The 20,000-nt window shown below is 34.1% G+C and overlaps 1 protein-coding gene across 1 annotated transcript; it reads right to left on the reverse strand.

Moving 5' to 3' along the window:
• Positions 1–373: 373 nt before the first annotated feature.
• Positions 374–2,595, reverse strand: LOC112516737 (60S ribosomal protein L39-1). Its single transcript, XM_025123948.1, has 3 exons — positions 2,519–2,595; positions 751–854; positions 374–662 (listed from the first exon to the last, which is right to left on the reverse strand). Exons 1-3 carry the CDS (start codon positions 2,519–2,521, stop codon positions 614–616), a joined length of 156 nt encoding a protein of 51 aa, XP_024979716.1. The 5' UTR covers positions 2,522–2,595; the 3' UTR covers positions 374–613.
• Between the last annotated feature and the right edge of the window lie 17,405 nt (positions 2,596–20,000).

The following is a 20,000-nucleotide window of genomic DNA, read 5'->3' on the forward strand; positions in this document are numbered from 1 at the left end:
ATTACACAAAAACAAACTTTTAAATAATTAATTTTATATTAATATCCCTTTCTTTTTCAAAATTTTATTATGTTTTCAAATTTATATTTCATTCAAAAATAAAAATATTTTCTTTTTCTTAAAAACACATAAAATCACATTATAACATCAATAAAACCAAAATATAAAACAAAACATTAAAATGAAGATGTATCTAACTGTATTGTACAAGTACCCTTCTAGTGGATCAAAAGGGCAACAAGCAAGCACCAACTAGATCCTAACACGTAAATAGAAAATCAGATTTATAAGCTCCTTCTAAGCTCAAAGCTACCAGTCATAACAACTCATCCCACGTAGACTTTAACGGCTGGTATGTAGGATTGCATCAAAATGACCGAAGCCCGACTGCAAATTACTATTCCAAGCACATGTAGTGAGAACATGTATACATACTTCATCTCTACCTCAAAGAACAACTTGCGTTTAAAACATAAGATAGACTAGCATCATTTAAGGTACAAGTCAAACAAAAGTATCATCAAATTCCAGGGCAAATAGAACATTAGATTCAAGATTAAATAAGACAACAAAACATAAGTCTTTGATTGAATTCCAAAACTGCAAAAGCACCTCAAAACCCAAGCTTGGTTCTGCGCCAATGCCTGCGCTTTGCGTTGTACCTGAATCAAATAAACAGCAAGTTAAAAATTGAACATCAAAAACATAGGCCTTCCTGAAAACTGACGACTAGTTGAGGGTTATTTCGACCTAATTGTGTTGTCGGTCCTCATGCGGATCCAATGAGGAATAGGCCTGTTCTGCCTCATCTTCTTCGCGAGCTTCTTCTTGATCATAAATGACTTGTGCGAAGGCTGTGAAACAAAATTAAACACGCAAGGATATTATCACAATACCATCATATAAAACTTAAGCAAAACTGGCCAAGTAAATCCAAATTGAGACGAAAAATCATGTGAAGGGAAAGCTATGATGAGAAGCATAAGAAGAAATTTGAACCTTGATCACTTTTAATCTCATGCCCACCCATGAATTGCACTTTAGAGAAGAAATGATATGGTGCAACTCATGAGGTCCATTGAAAATATACACCAGACAAGGTAAGTGCAAAACACACGAGCAAGTATAGAAACAGAATAACAGCATATCTCAGACTACAAATTATATCAGAATCAGACATATTTTGCTGAATTACAGAAAGAGCCAAAGAGACTGGGATATGTGGGTGAACATGATTGTTTATCAAAAAGTTAGAAACACTATAAATTGTGTACTGAACTGAACCAGGATAAAAACACCATTATAATCAGTTTAACAATTAGAAAACGATAAAACCAGCAAAAGCATGCAGTTAAACCAGGAACCAAAGCATTATAACTACCAAAAAAAATTGCAATTAGTATTGTAGAATGACTCGACACCCATTTAGAGCTCCATGAACACCATTGTTGGATCCCAAAGACCATGAGGTTAGGTATTCTTTACAGTGTTGCAACTAGATAAAAAGAAGCTCAAAGCCTGATTGATGGGAGCACTAATTAGCACCCAACACAATAAGTGGAGTATGGTAGGCTTGGAATGCACAAAAACATTTCTAAGAGTGGTTTGAATAAAAATATAGACAAGCCCATTTCAAGTCAAAATATGTGAACTCATAACAAAAACCAAGTGTGACACAAATCAAAGTTCAAGTTGTTAATCAGTGAATAAACTGTCAACGGATATTATACTTTTACTAACTAATGGCAAATTCACAAAGAGAACTATAACTTGCATAGTATCAGGGATAAGCCAGTGACAACCATATATCTATTAGCCCTAATGTATGATCCAATCATGGCGTCTGATTTCTTAAATAAGGTGCTGTTCAGCCAGAGTTTCCACTAACTAGGATGTTTCATGACTATATCATTCTTATCTACAATGCTAACTCGATATTCAACTCAAAACCTGCAACAGTAGCACAAGCGCACATACAAACCAATTCAATGCCCGAATCAGGACATATCATTTCCAAGATAATGTAAGCTACTCATAACACTCACCCTTCAAATAAACGTAGCACTGTACACTAGCATTTCGTCGTTGTAAAATAGGCAAACCCTTATAAGGCCAACAGACGATTGATTGTCGATTGACATCTAACAAACCTAAATTCATCTCTCGGAATCTGAAATAGTGTGGGATGCGCAGATGAACAATACATTAACCACAAAACTTTAAAATCATTTAACAAACGATAACCAATAATCCAAAAGGAAAACCACCAAAAACCCGTATAAAACTCGAAACCTAAATGTACCAAATATCAAAGTAGACGCTCTTAAAAAATTTCATCAATCTATCGCATAATGAAGCATAAATTAATGAGTTCTTAGAACCAAAACAACAACAACAAAAAAGAAGTTGGCTAACTTCGATTCCTCGAATCAATCCAAAACAACAAAACTATCTACGATTTGTAGTTACCAGATACGATCGTCTATCTGACGGTAAAGAAAAAGGAGGAATAGATTACCATGTCGTTCGTCGATAGAGAGCACAGGAGCTTCGTCCTCCTCTGCTACTCTGTTTTGCTGAAGATGGCAGCCGCTAATCCGCTATGATGAAGGTTTTATGTTGCTAGGGTTACGCAGTGGGTGTGGGGCTGTGGCCTATCACTGAAGCCCAGTTAGGGTTTATTTTAGTCCGGCCCAGAAAGCCTATTTATTTGGATCAGGCCTGATAAATATGATAGTTTTTTACATCATAAAAAAATCTATATTATATTATAAAACATTTGATAAAAAATTTTAAAAGTTATATTTTATGCATGAAGTACTGTTTATTGATGTATATTACTTAAAATTCAAGATTACAAGTAAATTGTGTGTAAATACAACTTATTAAGACTTCATGTTTGAATTCGTGTAACTATCTACAGATAAACATAGTCAAATAAAGAATAAACATCTTATTTTAAATATAAAAATTTTAAAATATAATCAAGATAATCATTGAATTCTGACAAAATACTTAATTATTATCCTTATAAATAATTATATTATTAAAACAATAATAAAAAAATGAATTAAAGAAATATATAAAAAAAGAAATTTTAAATAATTAATTTTATACCAATATGAATATTTTTTTTATGATACATAGGGAGATAGTTTGTACTCTACAAGTCTTCTCAATATTACTATATTAATGAAGAATCTAGAAATTTCCTAATTAATTTAATATATATTTTTAAATAATATGTGTAAGTTTTACTTGTACATGACACATGTCATACAATAATAATACTACTGAGAATATTCTTACATATATGGTCGCACTCGCACATAAAGAATATGTTTACCTCCATTTGTAAAACCTCAGGTTAAATCAAGTTGGTTATAGAAATAATTATTCTCGAATGATAATTATGAAAAATGTGTGAACGTGTAATTATAATAATTACACGATGTTACATGTAAATATGTATTAAAGTTTAAGATAATCATATATATGTTATTGATGATTACTCATTCTTATTTTAAATTATAGTTTATCTATAACTCAGATCATATAGATAAATTGATAGACTAAGGGGCCGTTTACCAAACACTTACCCGGTAAGTGCTTACTGGTAAAATTTAACACTATTAGTTACTTACCGGGTAAGATTTTAGTCCATCGAAACGACATTGTATGCAATAATTCACCCGGTAAGCGCTTACCGTGGTAAGAGTCGAATGCCCTCACTTACCGGGTAAGACTCATGGTCCTTGTCTCGCTCTTAACGGGTAAGATTCTTAGTCCTTACAATATTCATCCGGTAAGGTAATGTGACTTGGTAAGCGCTTACCCGAGTAAGTGTTTTGTAAACGGCCCCTAAATCAATTTTTAACTAATTGAATCAATTAGATTTAGCCTTCACAAAAATATACAGAGGATAAAGTTTTTCTTTTATGTAATATACATATTAAGATATAGGGTTTTTAGTATAGCTCCTGGTGAAGGCGCATAACGTGTTCGTGTGTAGATCACCAAGAGAGGAAACCTCCGTTGGTTTCTAAGTGCTCTGTCAAATCCCCGCTACATTTAAAAGATACAATTTTAAACACTCTATGATATGTTTTATATTTAATTAAATGCATCATCGGATCCATTTAGGTTTCAATCTGAAAAGTATTATGATAAAATTTGTAATGAAATTTTTTCATTTCCATCGTGTTAACGGTTACAAAATTCTTTAAAACCCAACAGAGGTAATTAAATCTAATTTGGACCCTTCCCTATTAATTAAATCGACGGAGCCTCATTGTCGTTGTTGTTCTCACAGTCGTCAGTTGATGCCTGCAGCTGGTTTGTGTGTGTCGTCTCCGATAGAGGCGCCGATGGGCTGCTGCCCTATGATCAGTTCGTCTTCGAGACTAGGGGTGTGCATTGGGTGGTCGTTCGGGTGGGAAAATCAAAAACTCGATCGAATTTCGGATTTGGAAATCATTCCCCGAATTTTATGTTTTTCGGAGTTCCGATTGCTTCGGTTTTGGAATGGTCGGGTTTCGGTTGAGGTCGGTCGAGATCAAGTTGAATTACAATGCAAAAGTTATATATATTCAATCGATTTTGAGGATGAAATTAAACCGATTTAAAGGATTGATAAATCTATGGTATGCTTAGAAATTAAAAAGAATACCACCGACTATGAATTTTAGAATTTTCAAAATAATATATATTTATGTAGTATTAAAATATATGTGTATATATATTTCGGGTTTTCGGACGGATTGGGTGGCCAAAAATCAGACCCAACCCGAATCAGATTTTCCCCGAAAAGTTAGTTTTTGGATTTTTAGATTTTCGATTTCGGAGTATTCGGGTTTTGCATAAATACCTTATTTTTTGTTGGGGTTCTGGTTTTGCATAAATACCTAGTTTTCAGTTCGGGTTCGGATTTTGGAACATTCGGATTTTGCACAGTGTTGGTCCCGTAAGGGTCTACAAGAAGAGAAACAGTTTGTAGAAAGGGGGGGGGGATGAATACAAACACAGTATTTTCAAATTTAAAATATATATTGATAGAGAAGATCAATACAGATTTTACAAGATTGTTTGCGGAAAGATAAGGTAATAAAAACCTATCTAAACAATCTTTGGTTACACACAATGCTTAGCAATTACAAGAAAAGAAGTTGCTAAAAGAAAGATTTTTTACTTAATCTAGAAGATGCTTGAAGTAAGAATTAGGTTAGAGAGAGAGATGCGCGCTCTCTGCATGGAGAAGAAACACTTATATTTATACCCAGTGCATTAAATGTCCATTTAATGCAATATGGTAGGTTTAGAGTGTGTGTCAAACCTTAAGAGAAAGGTTTGTCCTTTGCTACAGTGAATAGTACAAAAGTACTATTCAAGAGCAGACATCCTTACCTAAAGTTGGTGGACAAAGAGTCGATTAGTCGGCTCTGTACAGTACAACTTTTGTAAGGGTATGGGTTTTGTCCTTTGTGTGCATAAGGACAAGACAACAACAATCGTGTCAAGCAAGCTTCCTATGATCGCTTAATGTTGGAATGACCCGAAGGGTCTCATCATCATCCGCTGAAGCTTGAGCAGTCTTCACACATATGTAGACAGGCTTGTAATCACTTAATACCGCTTCAGATCACGTACTCGCCGGTCTCTAATCTTCAGTTTCAGTCTTCGACGTTTGCTGAAGGTTCTTTGGTGTGAGTGTTGTCTTCTTGAAGTATTGCTGTCTCTGATAGATTTACAATGCAAGTTCTTCAGCGATCACTGAACATACTCAGTGAAGATCGCTGGAACTAAAAATATAGAAACACAAATACAACGTGAAAGAGAAAAGGGATTATCATCAAATCACTGAGAGAGAGGATCAACACACACCCTATATAAGACTGTTGCAAAACCATGAAAGGTCGCATTTTGGGGCTGGCACCGCGACTGTTTCCATGGTCGATCGCCCTGCGACTACTACCACTGCGATTGACCTACGACTGCTGTTTCCTGGAACCGTGGGTGGTTCTCTCACACGCCAAGTGGTTTTTGGTTGTTTTTCCTACTCCTTTTACAGCTCACCACACCACTGCTCAAGGCGCCCGGTGTTGGTATTCTATCATATGTCACTGTCACGAGCCACCGTGCCAAGCAACTGGTTTGCTAATTGGTCGTTGTTGGTTGGATTTGCGTTGAGCGACTGGTGATGTAGTTTGAAGACCGTTGTTGGCCTGGAACCAAGCAGCTCACTTTCGATGGTGCAACGGGTACAACAAGGGCCCTGACCTGAATGTTGTTGTTGTCATTTTCTTTTTGATCAGAGCTGATGTCCATAGTGGCAACTCGTTGGTTAATGTCGGTCTAATGAGGTTGTTGCCACTCGTTCCTTTACAGGCTTCCACCAGGACCACCATGGTGTTTTCTAGTACGAAGGCCACCAAGTCACGATGGTCCAGCTGTTTTCTTGGTTGGATTGGCCGATGCGCTAATCGGCTGGGTCATAGGCCTGGCTAAAGGCACATTTTTTTTTGGGTCATGTGTTTGTATCTTACCGATTAGAGATGGTTCAAACTAAATTTGTTTTTCCATATATAAAGTTGTTCCAAATTTTTTGTAATTTTATGTTATTATTGGCTAACTTATTATAAGATAATATACAGGGCCGGTCCTAAGATTTTTGATGCCCTGTGCGAAAACAATAAAATATGCCCCTAATCCTATTTTTTAAGTCAATGAAACAACGAAACATGCGATTTTTAAAGAATTTAGAACCTATTCAAACAAAGTATCTCATCCTCATGTTGATTTTTATTAATTATATTAATAAAAAAATACAATGAGAAGAACATAAAAACCAAAACCCCGAATACAAAATATAAATGATAAATCCTGGATTAAGATCATGATTCCTTCTTTTCCAGTTTTACCTTTTCCAAATTAAAATTAGCAAAATAGAAACTTTATTTCAATATGTGGAACTTAAAAGACAAGAAAAACAATAATTAGTTTTTAACTAAGATCGTAAATTACATCCAAGTTATTGTCATAGTATGCAAAAAGTAAAAAACTCAAAAGTTACAGGTCTAATGACTAAAGGCTAAGGGCCTATCTGTTAGCAACTTAATAAGTTTAATGGATCTAACAGCTTATTCGCTCAACTATGCATGACTGTTTCGTAGTGGCTTAATGATATAGAAAGTGACTTATCCAATAAGCTTTTAGGAGGAGCTTTATATAGAAAGCCAAAAAAAAWTTCCAAACATGTCCCTTYCAACTAAAAAAACGCTCCTTACGTTTGTGAAAAAACTCTCTCAAACAAAAACTTTTCCAACTTATACAAACAAAAACTTTTCCAACTTTCCAACTTTTTCCAACGATGTGCATTCAGTATTCATCACTACTAGGCCTTGGGCCTGTTTTTATAGTTAAAGCTCGGTTGCTCAATTACCAAATTATTAAACCCAAAACTAATAATAAATGACAACTTGATGCCCTTTTAGGTTTTGATGCCTTGTGCGACCGCACGGGCTGCACGTGGCCAATGCCGGCCTTGATAATATATGGTTTTGCTTTTGATGTGGTGTTATGAGCCAACACACCAACCACAGTTAGTCTAGGGACGTCTTCAAACTCCCACTGACCTAGGCATCTTGGTGAACTACTGGGACTCCGTCTTAGTTTCTTGGAACGTTGTATTCGGATAATTACAAACTTGAAAATAAAATACAACATGTCATATGCTATTTTACAACTCGCTCCTATCTAGAAAAATTAAAATAAAATTACAATCATTTGTAATTATAGATTTTAACTTTCCAAATAAAGCAAATACATCCAAACTAAACAACGGTCTTTTAGGGCATACCATATATTATGTTGTTGTGGCTTATTCTGCGCTTGCTTTTTATTTTATTTATTGCTTTCAATTATTGTTATAATGCAAATGTTTTAAAATAAATTCAAGTGCAAAATAAATTTTGAATAGGTAATAAAATATGATATTTTAAATTGATATGATTATTAAAACAAATCGATTTTTGGATAAACTTTTAAAACAAATATTAGATAAAATCATACTTTTTTAAAACAAATAGAATATTTTCTAAAAATCAAACCTTTCACAAATGTAAACTAAACGTCGCTCATTTAGATACTTGTCAAGGTTTACTGATTTCGATATGGTCAATGTCTAGACAATCATGTCAGATGATTGTACTATGAGACAATGTGCAAAAATAATGAGATTTATGCGAACTAGGGGTGTTCGCGGTCCGGTTTGGCCGGTTTAACCTCTCAGACCACAAACCAAACCGTAATGACGGTTTATAAAATTTTCATACCGAGCAGTTTGACATCAAGTGTCCAGACCAGTCAAACCAGACCATGAAAAGGCGGTCTGGTCTGACCGGTTTAGGCGGTTTGGGCCTTTGATGGACTTTAAATGTTAAACTAAAAAAAACATATATAATTTATAATTTTAGATTAAATATCCATTTTGATTATGTTAGATGTTAGACTTTATGTTGAACTTAGGGATATATTTGAACTATGGTCCATAAGTTAAAAAAGTTGGACTTGTTAATATTAAAATAAATAATTAAATTATATATATATATATATATATATATATGACGGTCGATTTGGTCCAAACCGCCCAAAAAATGTTCCAAACCGCATACCGGACCGAACCGCCCGATTTTACTATTTTCCAAACCAAACCAAACCGCCAAAAAGGATCCGGTTTGACTTGGTTCGGCCGGTTTGAGCGGTCCAACGGTTTTTTTGAACACCCCCAATGCGAACAGTTTCATTTGGCCACTCACTTAAATAGTCATTTTTTGGACGACTAATCCCAACAGCCCCTAAATCAAGTGTTTAGGTTAGGGGTGGCAATGGATCAGGTTGGGTTGGGTTCAACCATTTATTAAACAAGTTGAAAATCTCAACCCATCCCAACCCATTTAATTAAATGGTTTGAGATTTTTTAACTCAACCCAACCTGTTACCTAAATGGATTGATAACAAGTTGACCTGCTTAGGGGTGAGCATAGGCGGGTACCCGTCCTTTTTGATAGGAACCGGAACCGGAACCGGCGGTTCTTGAGATATTGGAACCGGAACCGGTTAGAGCGGTTCTTATATTTTTGGAACCGGAACCGGTTCGGGTACCCGCTTCCTAAAATATTAAAATTTTATTGTTTAGAAATAAAAAATAAAACATTGCCAAAACACTAAATAAATAAGCAAGAATACAAATTATACAAAATAATTGTTACAAATATTGTTTAACGATTACAAACTATAATAGACTAATATAAAATATTCAAAGTTTAACGATTACATATTATAATGGTAAATGTTCAAAGTTTAACGATTACATAGTATGAATCCAAGTGAATACACAATTTGAAAAAATACGAATCATTTTATATGGAGAATTTAGATGAAGAATGAAAATGACGACGTGCTTTCAAGATGTAAACCTAATATAAATTTGGTATTAAAAAATAATAATTATTTTTTTACTTGAAAAATACAGGGTACCCGGCGGGTAACGGTTCCGAAAAATTGAGAACCGGAACCGGAACCGGAACCATTCTCAATCGGTTCCGTATTTTTGGAACCAAAACCGGAACCACTCATATCGGTTCCGGTTCCGGAACCGGCAGTTCCAAGGCGGTTCCGGTTCAATAGCCGGGTACCCGGTTCCGCTGCTCACCCCTAGACCTGCTTACGATTTTCTTAACTATATGGGTTGAACCTGGGATGACCAATTTAATTTTAAATAAAAAATGGCTAGACTATTTAATTTTTTTTGAATAAAACACAACACAACCACAAATACATATTAATAATATTACTTATTAATGCACAAGATTTAAGTGTTAAAACAGAAAACTTACTATTGAGATTTGAGTGTGTGTTCGACGAGAGGCTGGAGACTAGATAGAGATGTCCGACGAAGACTCGAAGAGTTTGTTGAGTCTCTAATGTTAGACGCCTGGATGGTGAGAAAACCGAGAGGGAGACAATTAGACAAATACTGGATACCGAGATAGTCGAGAGGAAGAAAAACGTTGCAAGGAGAGAGAGCCGAGATCGAGATATCGAGAGGGTGAGAGGCGGACAACAGACTTGAAGAGTTGGATTGGACTTTGGAGGCGATAATGGAGTAATAGACTAAAAGGTTTTCTTAAAGTTTCAAGATGATTAAGAGTAAATGGAGACGATTGAAATTTGGACTTTCATCTCATGTCGGTAGGATTTTTAGTTAAGAATAAAAGAAAATTAAAAATTAGAATAAAAGTTAAGAATAAAATAAAATTATATAATATTTTAAATGAGTTGAAAACAGGTCAAAAAATTCAACCCAACCCAACCCATTTATTTAAATGGGTTAAGCGGGTTGACTCATTTATTTAATGGGTTGAAAATCTCAACCCAACCTGCTAATTCTGGGTTGGGTTGGGTTTGGGTTAACGGGTTGGATCATTTTTTGTCACCCCTAGTTTAGGTGGGATCACGATACCTTAGTATGGTTGGTTTACTTAGAAATATCATAGACATTTACATTGGTCATCTATGAGTATTTTCAAGGCGATAAAGTGGGATTAAACGCGCCAACTCCAATATATGATATATTAGATAGAATCTCATGCAGGGTCGTCCCTATGGGAGGGCGGGCTAATCACCTGCCTAGGGCCCAAAAAGTTTAGGGGCCCAATTTTTTTTTCTAAAGAATTAAACTTAAGCCCAAATATATACAAAATAGAGAGGCCCAAAATTTAATAAAACAGATAAAGAGGCCCAATTCAAGTGTCCAACTCATTATAAGAGCGAGAGCAACGAGGCGAGTTCTTGAGCGGTCGACTTCTTGAGCGAGAGCAACGAGAGCGAGTGAGCGAGTTTGACGAGATGACTGTCGACGATTCATCTACATGCAATGATGCAATTGAATCGATTCGAACAATCCAACCGTAACTCGGCAAGCGGCGCAACGGGCGATTTAAGGATGAAGTTTCCAATGCGTCGTCGTCGACTTTTGAAGGTTAATTTCAAAGTTCGAACGAGTTAAATTCAAGCTTTCACTTTTCGTTCATGTTTCTCAATCAATTCTAGCTTATACGTGTAATGTGTTATGTTGATTGTTATGATTTTGGGTTCACTGCTTCTCAGTTATGTTCTGATTTCGAGTTCAAGATTTATTTCAATTGTTGTTCAAGTTCATCATCATTCACTCGATGGGTTTAGGGCAACAACAAAAAGGTATATATTTATGTGCACAATTTCTTTTTATTTGCCACAAGCATTAGTTAGATCACTATTTAGCAGTTTATGAAAGATATAACATATATCTAAGATAAATTTTAAGATATTGTATTACTGTTTTCCCCATTAGTTATCCTATTATTTCAGGTGTATGGTACGTTATTTAAATTTTAAGATATTGTTTTCCCTTCTTCTAAGATAATGGTACAACATCTGGACAATAGCACAATTGCTTCTCCATCCTTATTAGTTATTATTTGTGTTGATGCAACCAAATCCGAAGGTTCTGTTTTGGAATTCAATCCTTTCATTTCTCACTCCCATCCAACATCATAAATATTTCCATGGCCTTGTCATTTGTCAATTGTCATGATGTCATCATCAACCACCATCACCTGCCTTGCAAAAAAGATGGTCATTTGGGTTGATTCAGGCTCAACCTTGTTTGGGACTTGTTTGGGGAATTGATATTTAACATATATTAATTGGTATTTGGCAAATTTGGTGTAATTTATATACATAATAACATAATACATGATTGACTTATTTGCTTACTAATTGTGTTTCAACTTTTTTAAATGGCAAGACTACAATTTATTGAAAAAATAAGTTGACTCCTTCATTCTTCGGTATTCCATAATCCAAACTCATATTCAACCACTCAGGTGCCTTTGTTCATCTTTATATTGATTTTGTTGAATTGTTGTGATTATTAAACATTGATCATGTTGCCTAAAAAGTATAAGTACTTGTCTGGAAGTGAGAAAAGGAAAAAAAAGGAAGTTAGTTGAACAATTGAAACAATCAAAAAAAGGAGTCATGGATAAATTTGTAAAGACCGTAGGTTTTTCTAATCAAGAGTTAGATGACTTAGATGAACAAGATGTTGAGCATCCAAAAATGAGTGAAGATAATGAAAAGATTGATGGTGTGAGTGAACATGAGGTCCCTAATAATACTGAAAAATTATCCATTGGTGAACAATCAATTCCGTTTTTTGATATTTGTGATCCAAGAAATTGGGATAATCTTGATATAAATCAAGAGACATTCTAGTTGAAAAAGGACCTATTAGAGAATTGGGTATCGTGTTTCCTTTAGATAACATGTCTAGACATTTTTCATATGCTTATTATCATAGAAAGTTAAGTAATGGTGAAACTAGTGATCGAAAATGGTTACTTTATTCAAAATATGAGGATAAAGTGTATTGTTTTTGTTGTAAGTTGTTCAAGTCTAAGAAATATAGAAATAGAATAACTAACGAAGGATTTAGAGATTGGAAGCATCTTGGTGAGAAACTTAAAGAACATGAAAACAGTATTGAACATATGAATATCTTGGAATGAACTAAGAGTAAGACTGAACAAAACCAAACAATCGATAAAGACTTACAACAAGAGATTTTAAAAGAGAAAGAACGTTAGAGACAAGTTTTAGTAAGAATAATTGCCGTTGTGAAGTGTCTTGCTAAGTATTCTTTGCCTTTTAGAGGATCAAATGAGAAGTTGTATCAACGTAGCAATGGTAACTTTTTGGGGTTAATTGAAATGATTGGAGAATTTGATGTGATAATTCAAGATCATATTAGACGCATTCAAAATCATGAAGTTCATTATCATTATCTTGGCCCTAGAATTCAAAATGAGTTAATTTCTCTTTTGGCTCATAATGTTTAAGGTTCTATCATGAAAATTATTAGAGATGCTAAATATTTTTATGTAATTCTTGACTGTACACCAGATTTGAGCCATCAAGAGCAAATGAGTTTAATCATACGATGCATGAATATGTCTGGTGATAAAATAAAAATAGAAGAGTATTTTATAGAGTTTTTAAAGGTTGATGATACATCTGGTTTAGGGTTGTTCAATGAGTTATTAGATGTACTTAAATCTCCCGATCTTAGTGTTGATGATATGAGGGGTCAAGGTTATGATAATGGTTCTAACATGAAGGAAAAACACCAAGGGGTACAAAATCGATTACTTGAAGTTAATCCAAAAGCGTTATATATGTCATGTGTTTGTCATAGCCTTAATCTTACTCTTAGTGATATGGCTCATTCTTGTGTTAAAGTTGTTTCATTTTTTGGAATTGTTCAACGCATACACATTATTTTCTAGTTCTACTAAAGGATGGAAGGTGTTACTTGATAATGTGTCAAACTTAACTGTAAAATCTTTGTGCAACACACGTTGGGAAAGTAGAATAAAAAGTGTCAAGGCAATTAGATTTCAAGCTCCTCAAATAGGCTTTACTTGAATTATGCAAATCATGTGAGGATGCCAAGAAGAAAAATGAAGTAGAAAGTTTGGTAAGTGCAATTGAAAATTTTGAGTTTTTACTTGGTATGGTTATTTGGTATGATGTTTTATTTGCAATAAACATGGTTAGTAAAAAGTTGTAATTAAAATCTATGTTTATTAATGCTACCATGGAACAATTTGAAGGTGTAGTGAAGTATTTTGAAAAGTATAGCAATGAAGGGTTTGCATCAAGTATGGATAATGCTAAAACAAATGCATGTGCAATGAATATAGATCCTACATTTTTAGTTAAACGTCGTATTATTAGGAAAAAACAATTTGATGAAAATAACAGTGAAAAAGAAATGCAAGCATCGGAAGAGGAAGCTTTTAGAATTAATTATTTAAAAAGCCATTGTGGACATGACAATTTCTTCATTGAATAATAGATTTGAACAATTAAAGAATTTGAAAGTGTTTTTTGGATTCATATTCGATTCTGATAAATTAAAGTCATTGGATGAAAATAAATTGATGAGATCTTATGTTCATTTTGGTGATGCCTTTTATCATAATACTGTGACGGATGTGGAGTATATGATCTTTATTCTGAATTAAAGGTGTTGTAGGTGACTTTGCCAAATAAATCAATGACGAAAGTTGAAATTCTTGAGTTTGTCAAAGTTATAGATTGTTACCCTAATGTTTTGGTTGCTTATCGAATTATGTTGACAATACCTGTGATCGTAGCATCTGCGGAAAGGAGTTTTTAAAAATTGAAGTTATTGAAGATGTACTTGAGGTCATCAATGTCACAAGGAAGGTTGAATGGATTGGCAATAGTGCATTGAAAAAGACATGCTTGATAATATTGATTTAGATGTTATTATTGAAGATTTTGCATCCAAAAATGCTCAAAGAAGTTGTTTTGTATGAATTAGATGCTATTATTGATGATTTTGTATCCAAAATACTCGAAGAAGTTGTTTTGTATGAATTAGATGCTATCATTGATGATTTTGTATCCGAAATACTCGAAGAAGTTGTTTTGTATGAATTATTAGCATTATTATATGAAAGTTTGTTTTTTTTAATGATTAAAAACATTTATTTTAGATTTTTTTGTACATATAGAGGGCCCAAAATTCACAAATCGCCCAGGGCCCAAAAAATGTCAGAAACGGGCCTGATCCCACGAATACCAAAGAGTTACGTTGAACATAATTGGATGATGCCTACCTAAATAACCAATTTTCATAGAAAGATGCATGTTTAGGGGCCTGAATGCTTGGTGGACCGTGTGCACCATACATCATGTTGTTGTGACTGTGTGTTGAATTTAAGGGTCGGGCCGCTTAGGCAGGTGGCCTAAGGGTGCCATAACCCGCGTCGTGTGCTTGGCGCCCTAAGGCAGCAATTGAACATCAATTTTACCACTTTCCTTTTCATACCTCTTCCCTCATTTACTTTCTTACCCACCTACTTCCAACTTTTATTCATCCAACATTGAATTCATGGGGATCATCCTAGGGCTACATTAGAAGAACATTCAAAGCATTTCTTAACTTAGGGATTAAAGGATCTAGCTGTGGGTCAAAACTTCTCACTCTCATATCCATTTCTAGGGTTTCGAAATTTCTATGTTTTCTCTAAAAACCTAGTAAGTGAATTTTAAATACTTATAAAACTAGATATATGCCAAAACGTTTACTTTGATTACTTTTCAAGCTTTATTTCAAGTATTTTTTTACTATTTGGATATTTTGGTCATATATCCTTATTTTGAAGATATTTTATTTGCATATTTGGGGAAAACATCACATTGAGACTATGAAATTCTGTCTTTCCATGCTAGGATTATTATTGAGAAAGATTATGTGAAATTTGGTCTAAATTCTTTAGTTTCTATGTTAATCATGTTTTGTGGAATTGTTAACCTAATTTAGGGTTACCATGAATTATAGTCTTACTGATTATGATAAAAATTGTGGGTTATATGATATGTTGGATGCTACCTCACTTTTGGAATGAATGGACATCCCCACTTGAGATTTATTTTTGGAAGAACTCTTCAACTATGCATCAAGAGAATTGAGCCTTGAGGTGCTACTCATAAGGGCATGCACTAAGAACCATTATGCTTAAGGTGCTATCGTGGAGACATGCACTAAGTGTGATATGTGAGGTGTTATTCTTATGAATAAACACTAAGGTCAACCTGCTCTTGAGGTGAAACATGTTAGATGTCGTTGGACCCTCGTACACTGTCTTGGAGCGTCATACGACAACATTGGATGAGAGGCATACTTTTGTGTTCCAGACATTCTCAGAGAATAAGGGTCTCCCATGTTGTCTCCAAAGGAATGGTGTATGTGGGTTTATGAAAAAAGACTAAATGATTAGTCATGGTTATTAATTTGTCATTATCTTGCTATTTTTATGATTACTTCTGTTATGTTCAAGCCCCCTAGACTTTTTTGCCTACCACTTGTTTCTTGACGGCATCAATTTCATGTTCTAGTGGTGGGGGTGCTAGGGAGGTTTGACCAAACAGTTTTAGAGAGCTTTTGGGGAGCATTTTGAGACGCGATGTGTTGGTTTTACCTTTCGATGGTTTAAGTGACACCCGATTGCAATATAGTTCTTATAAGGATTAGATTAGGGGGTTGTTAACCTCAAACCAATTATTTACACATTTAATTAACTAGTGTATTTTATTTCCCCTTTTGGGTAAAGCTCGTATGTAATGCCCCAATCCACACATTGCATGTAACACACACTTCATACAGGAAATACATGTTTATACATCATTCAGGTCCCTTAATACAAGATTCTACCAGTATGAAATACATGGTCCAAAAATTCAAAATACAAATTCTTGTACTAGTCAATATTCATCAATCCAAAACTATACATCATAGACAAATCTTCATGCAGATATGCATATAGGAAAATATCATATTTTCCCCTTTCCCTTACCGTTCGTACCTCCTGCAATACATATTTAAAATCACAAAACGAGGGTTAGACCGAAAGGTCTAGTGAGTTACCCTATTTATGTCATTGCAGGATGAAAATCACCAAAACTTTGTACAAAATAACTTTTCATATATATAACAAATATATGAACAAATAAGGACATATTACCAGTACCTTTCCATTTTTCAAGCCAAACATTCAGCTATTCAGATAACATACTTCAAACTTTTATAGGTTAGAATCAACCAGATTCTATATCATGCCACTTTTCAAACCTTTTCATTAGAACAAGGTTTATCTAAAGTTTCAGGCCAAACCTGTTATTTCCTCCTCTATAACCTCCAGACTATGATTTTCAATACAAACCCTGATCCTAAATCTCTAAATCACAAAGAAATAAAGATTCCAGACCATGGTAATTTTAAAGGATATAATAGTAAGAGTTATATTATATAACACACACACATACAATTGTCACCCTTATATCCAAATGTACACTTCTCCTTGATATGCCACCCTTATCTCATGGTACACTTCTCCTTGATATGCCACCCTTATCTCATGGTACACATCTCCTTGATATGTCATTCTTATCCCATGGTACACCTCTCCTTGATATGCCACCCTTATTTCCTCATCAAAAACATTTCATAAAACAATTCCATTTAGACCGCAGTCAATGGAATTATTAGTTCAAAATCATCTTTATCAAAATTCCCATTTTATATATATAAAAACAATTATATATAAACCATGCACAAGTCATAATACGAATCCGATCAACATAGACTTGGCTGGACTTCACCTCCGGTCAAGTCTTGGCCGATTTACCACATCCGGACAACACATCGCCCAAGGCCTGTTCGATTTAACACTTAAGAGAATTCCAACACTTTTGTCCGGATAACAAATCCGGACAACACATCGCCAAGGCTTGTCCGATTTAAAATAATCCGGTGAACACATGGTCGTATTCATACTTCTCCGTTCAAAACATAAACTCAATATTTATAAATCGCTTAACACTTGTCTGGTTTAAAGCTAAATCGCTTATGCCTTGACCGGTTTAAGTCTAATCTAGATAATACTCATCAAGCGGTTTATTTATAAATCGTTTAAGCCTTAACCGGTTTAGGGCTTAAATCGCCTAACCCTTGTCCGATTTATGGCTAAACCGCTTAACATTTGAGCGGTTTATATTTAAATCGCTTATACCATGTCCGGTTTAAGACTAAACCACTCAACCCTCTTTGTCCGATTTAATCTAAATCGACTAAGCCTTGTCCAATTTATATTAAATAGCCTAACTCTTATCCAGTTTAGGTAAAAATTCAGATAAGACTCATACGGTTTAAACTTCAAATTAGATAAAAAGGTGATACAAACAATTCATGCATAAAGAATGTAAAACATTTTAGATTCACTCACCTTATGCAATTTCTTTTGAAACTCAGATATCCAATCTTCTTGAAATCAGTCTATAAGCAATCTGGTCACTTACTCCTGTAAATCGCTCACTTTTCTTTTTGAAAATGGCAAAAAAAATGAAAATGGAGGCTAACCCTCCTTTTATACTTTTCCATAAATGGAAGGCGGCAGAAAGATAATTTTTAAATTATATTCCACCATGTATGATCCATAATTGTGCATACTCACATACATACCCATCTTATGCAAGTATTCACATAACACACATATTATGAACATATATCATGCATATATATATATATATATATATATATACATTTTCATGTTAGCAGAGTCAAATGTACCAAATTTATCATATTGTCACATAAGCACACACCAAATAATCATGTATAAGTTACCTCAGGTGATAACCAAGACCCAGTTATCACATCGTATTTTGTTACTCAATACCAAGTTCTTAGTTTTTCTTTGAAATTTTGCAGTCCCAGTTTTTCGGGTGTTAAATACATATAGTTTTATTACGAGTAACAAAACTAAATAAAACCTAAATTTAGGCTAAATAGGCTTAATGATAATCATAAGCCTCACCCATGTTTGGGTATTATGGTTTGTCTATAACTCAAATGGGCCAACTATAAATAAACAGATAGGTCTAAGCCTAAAAGGTTGATGAATCTTTTAGATTTAGATATTAATAAAACAAAAAAGAAACTTATTTTTTCCTTTATGTTAAACATATACTAGATTTTAGGGTTTTGGGCTATCACCCTGTAGATGCCAAAGTGTGTTCGTGTGTGGATGTACAATAAAGGAAATCTATTTTGGTTTCTAGTGCTCCATCAACCAACAACAAATATAAAAGGTAGTATTTTAAATACCCTATGGTTTGTTTTGATTTGTTTAGAGGTCATTGGATTCATATAAGATTTCTCTTAGGAAAAGTTTTCTACATAAGTAACCTAAAAAAAATCGACTGCATTTCCCAAAAGGTTACTTATTTGTTTTCAAAACCCAAAGATGCTGTTGGGAGTAAATATAGGAACTGATTTAAGCAACACAATTGATTATCTACACATATGGTTGAGATCGATTATAGAGGTTTATAGTTGACACTCCTTCTATTTATGTGTGTAGATAATCAAGGGTTATGATTAGATGTATAGAGTTTGTAATAATTGCATGGTTTGTATTTGAAGTCTTCTCTATGTGTGTGTATGTGTGTGTGTGTGTTAGATTTATTTTACTAACCATGTAATTCTTACAAACCATTAGGGGTGTTCAAGAAAACCATTGGATCGCTCAAACATGCCAAACCAAGTTAAACCGGACCATTTTTGGCGGTTTGAGCGGTCTGGCGGTCCGGTCTGGTTTGGAAAATAGCAAAATCGGGCGGTCCGGTCCAGTCTGCGGTTTGGAATCTTTTTTGGGCGGTTTGGACCAAACCCACCGCCAAATACATATATATATATATATATAAATATATACATATATATATATATATTTATCTATTTTAATATTAGCAAGCCCAACTTTTCTAACTTATTGCTATGACCCAAATATATCCATAAGCCTAACATCTAACATAATCAAAATCGGCGACTAAAACCATAACCATTAAACATATCGACACATTTGATATTAACGGTCTCCAAAATCCCTCAAAAACTCCATCAATCTATTGATCTTTCTAATCCATGGTTTGAATTCGGCGCACATCAACCAAGTGATTCAACCAACTTAGATTTGACTTATATTTTGTTTGGTCAAGACTCAAGAATTGAACCATTGAAGGTTGTGAAGTCGTGGATTTTGTTACTCAAGACTCAAGAAGTTGTGAAGTTGTAACTCTATTAATTTGTTTGTTTTCTAATATGTTATATATTTATTTATTTAAACTTTGAATTGCTTTAACTTTGTACTCAAGAGCTGCTTAATTATTACATTTATTTGTTTAGATATTTTGTTTTGTTAAAATGGATATTTAATCTAAAATTCTAAGTTATATATTTTTTTAAGTTTAATATTTAAATTCCATTAAAGGCCCAAACCGCCTAAACCGGTCAGACCAGACCGCCTTTTCGTGAT

Source organism: Cynara cardunculus (assembly GCF_001531365.2).
Source record: "Cynara cardunculus var. scolymus isolate 2C chromosome LG 8, CcrdV1, whole genome shotgun sequence".
NCBI lineage: Eukaryota > Viridiplantae > Streptophyta > Magnoliopsida > Asterales > Asteraceae > Cynara > Cynara cardunculus.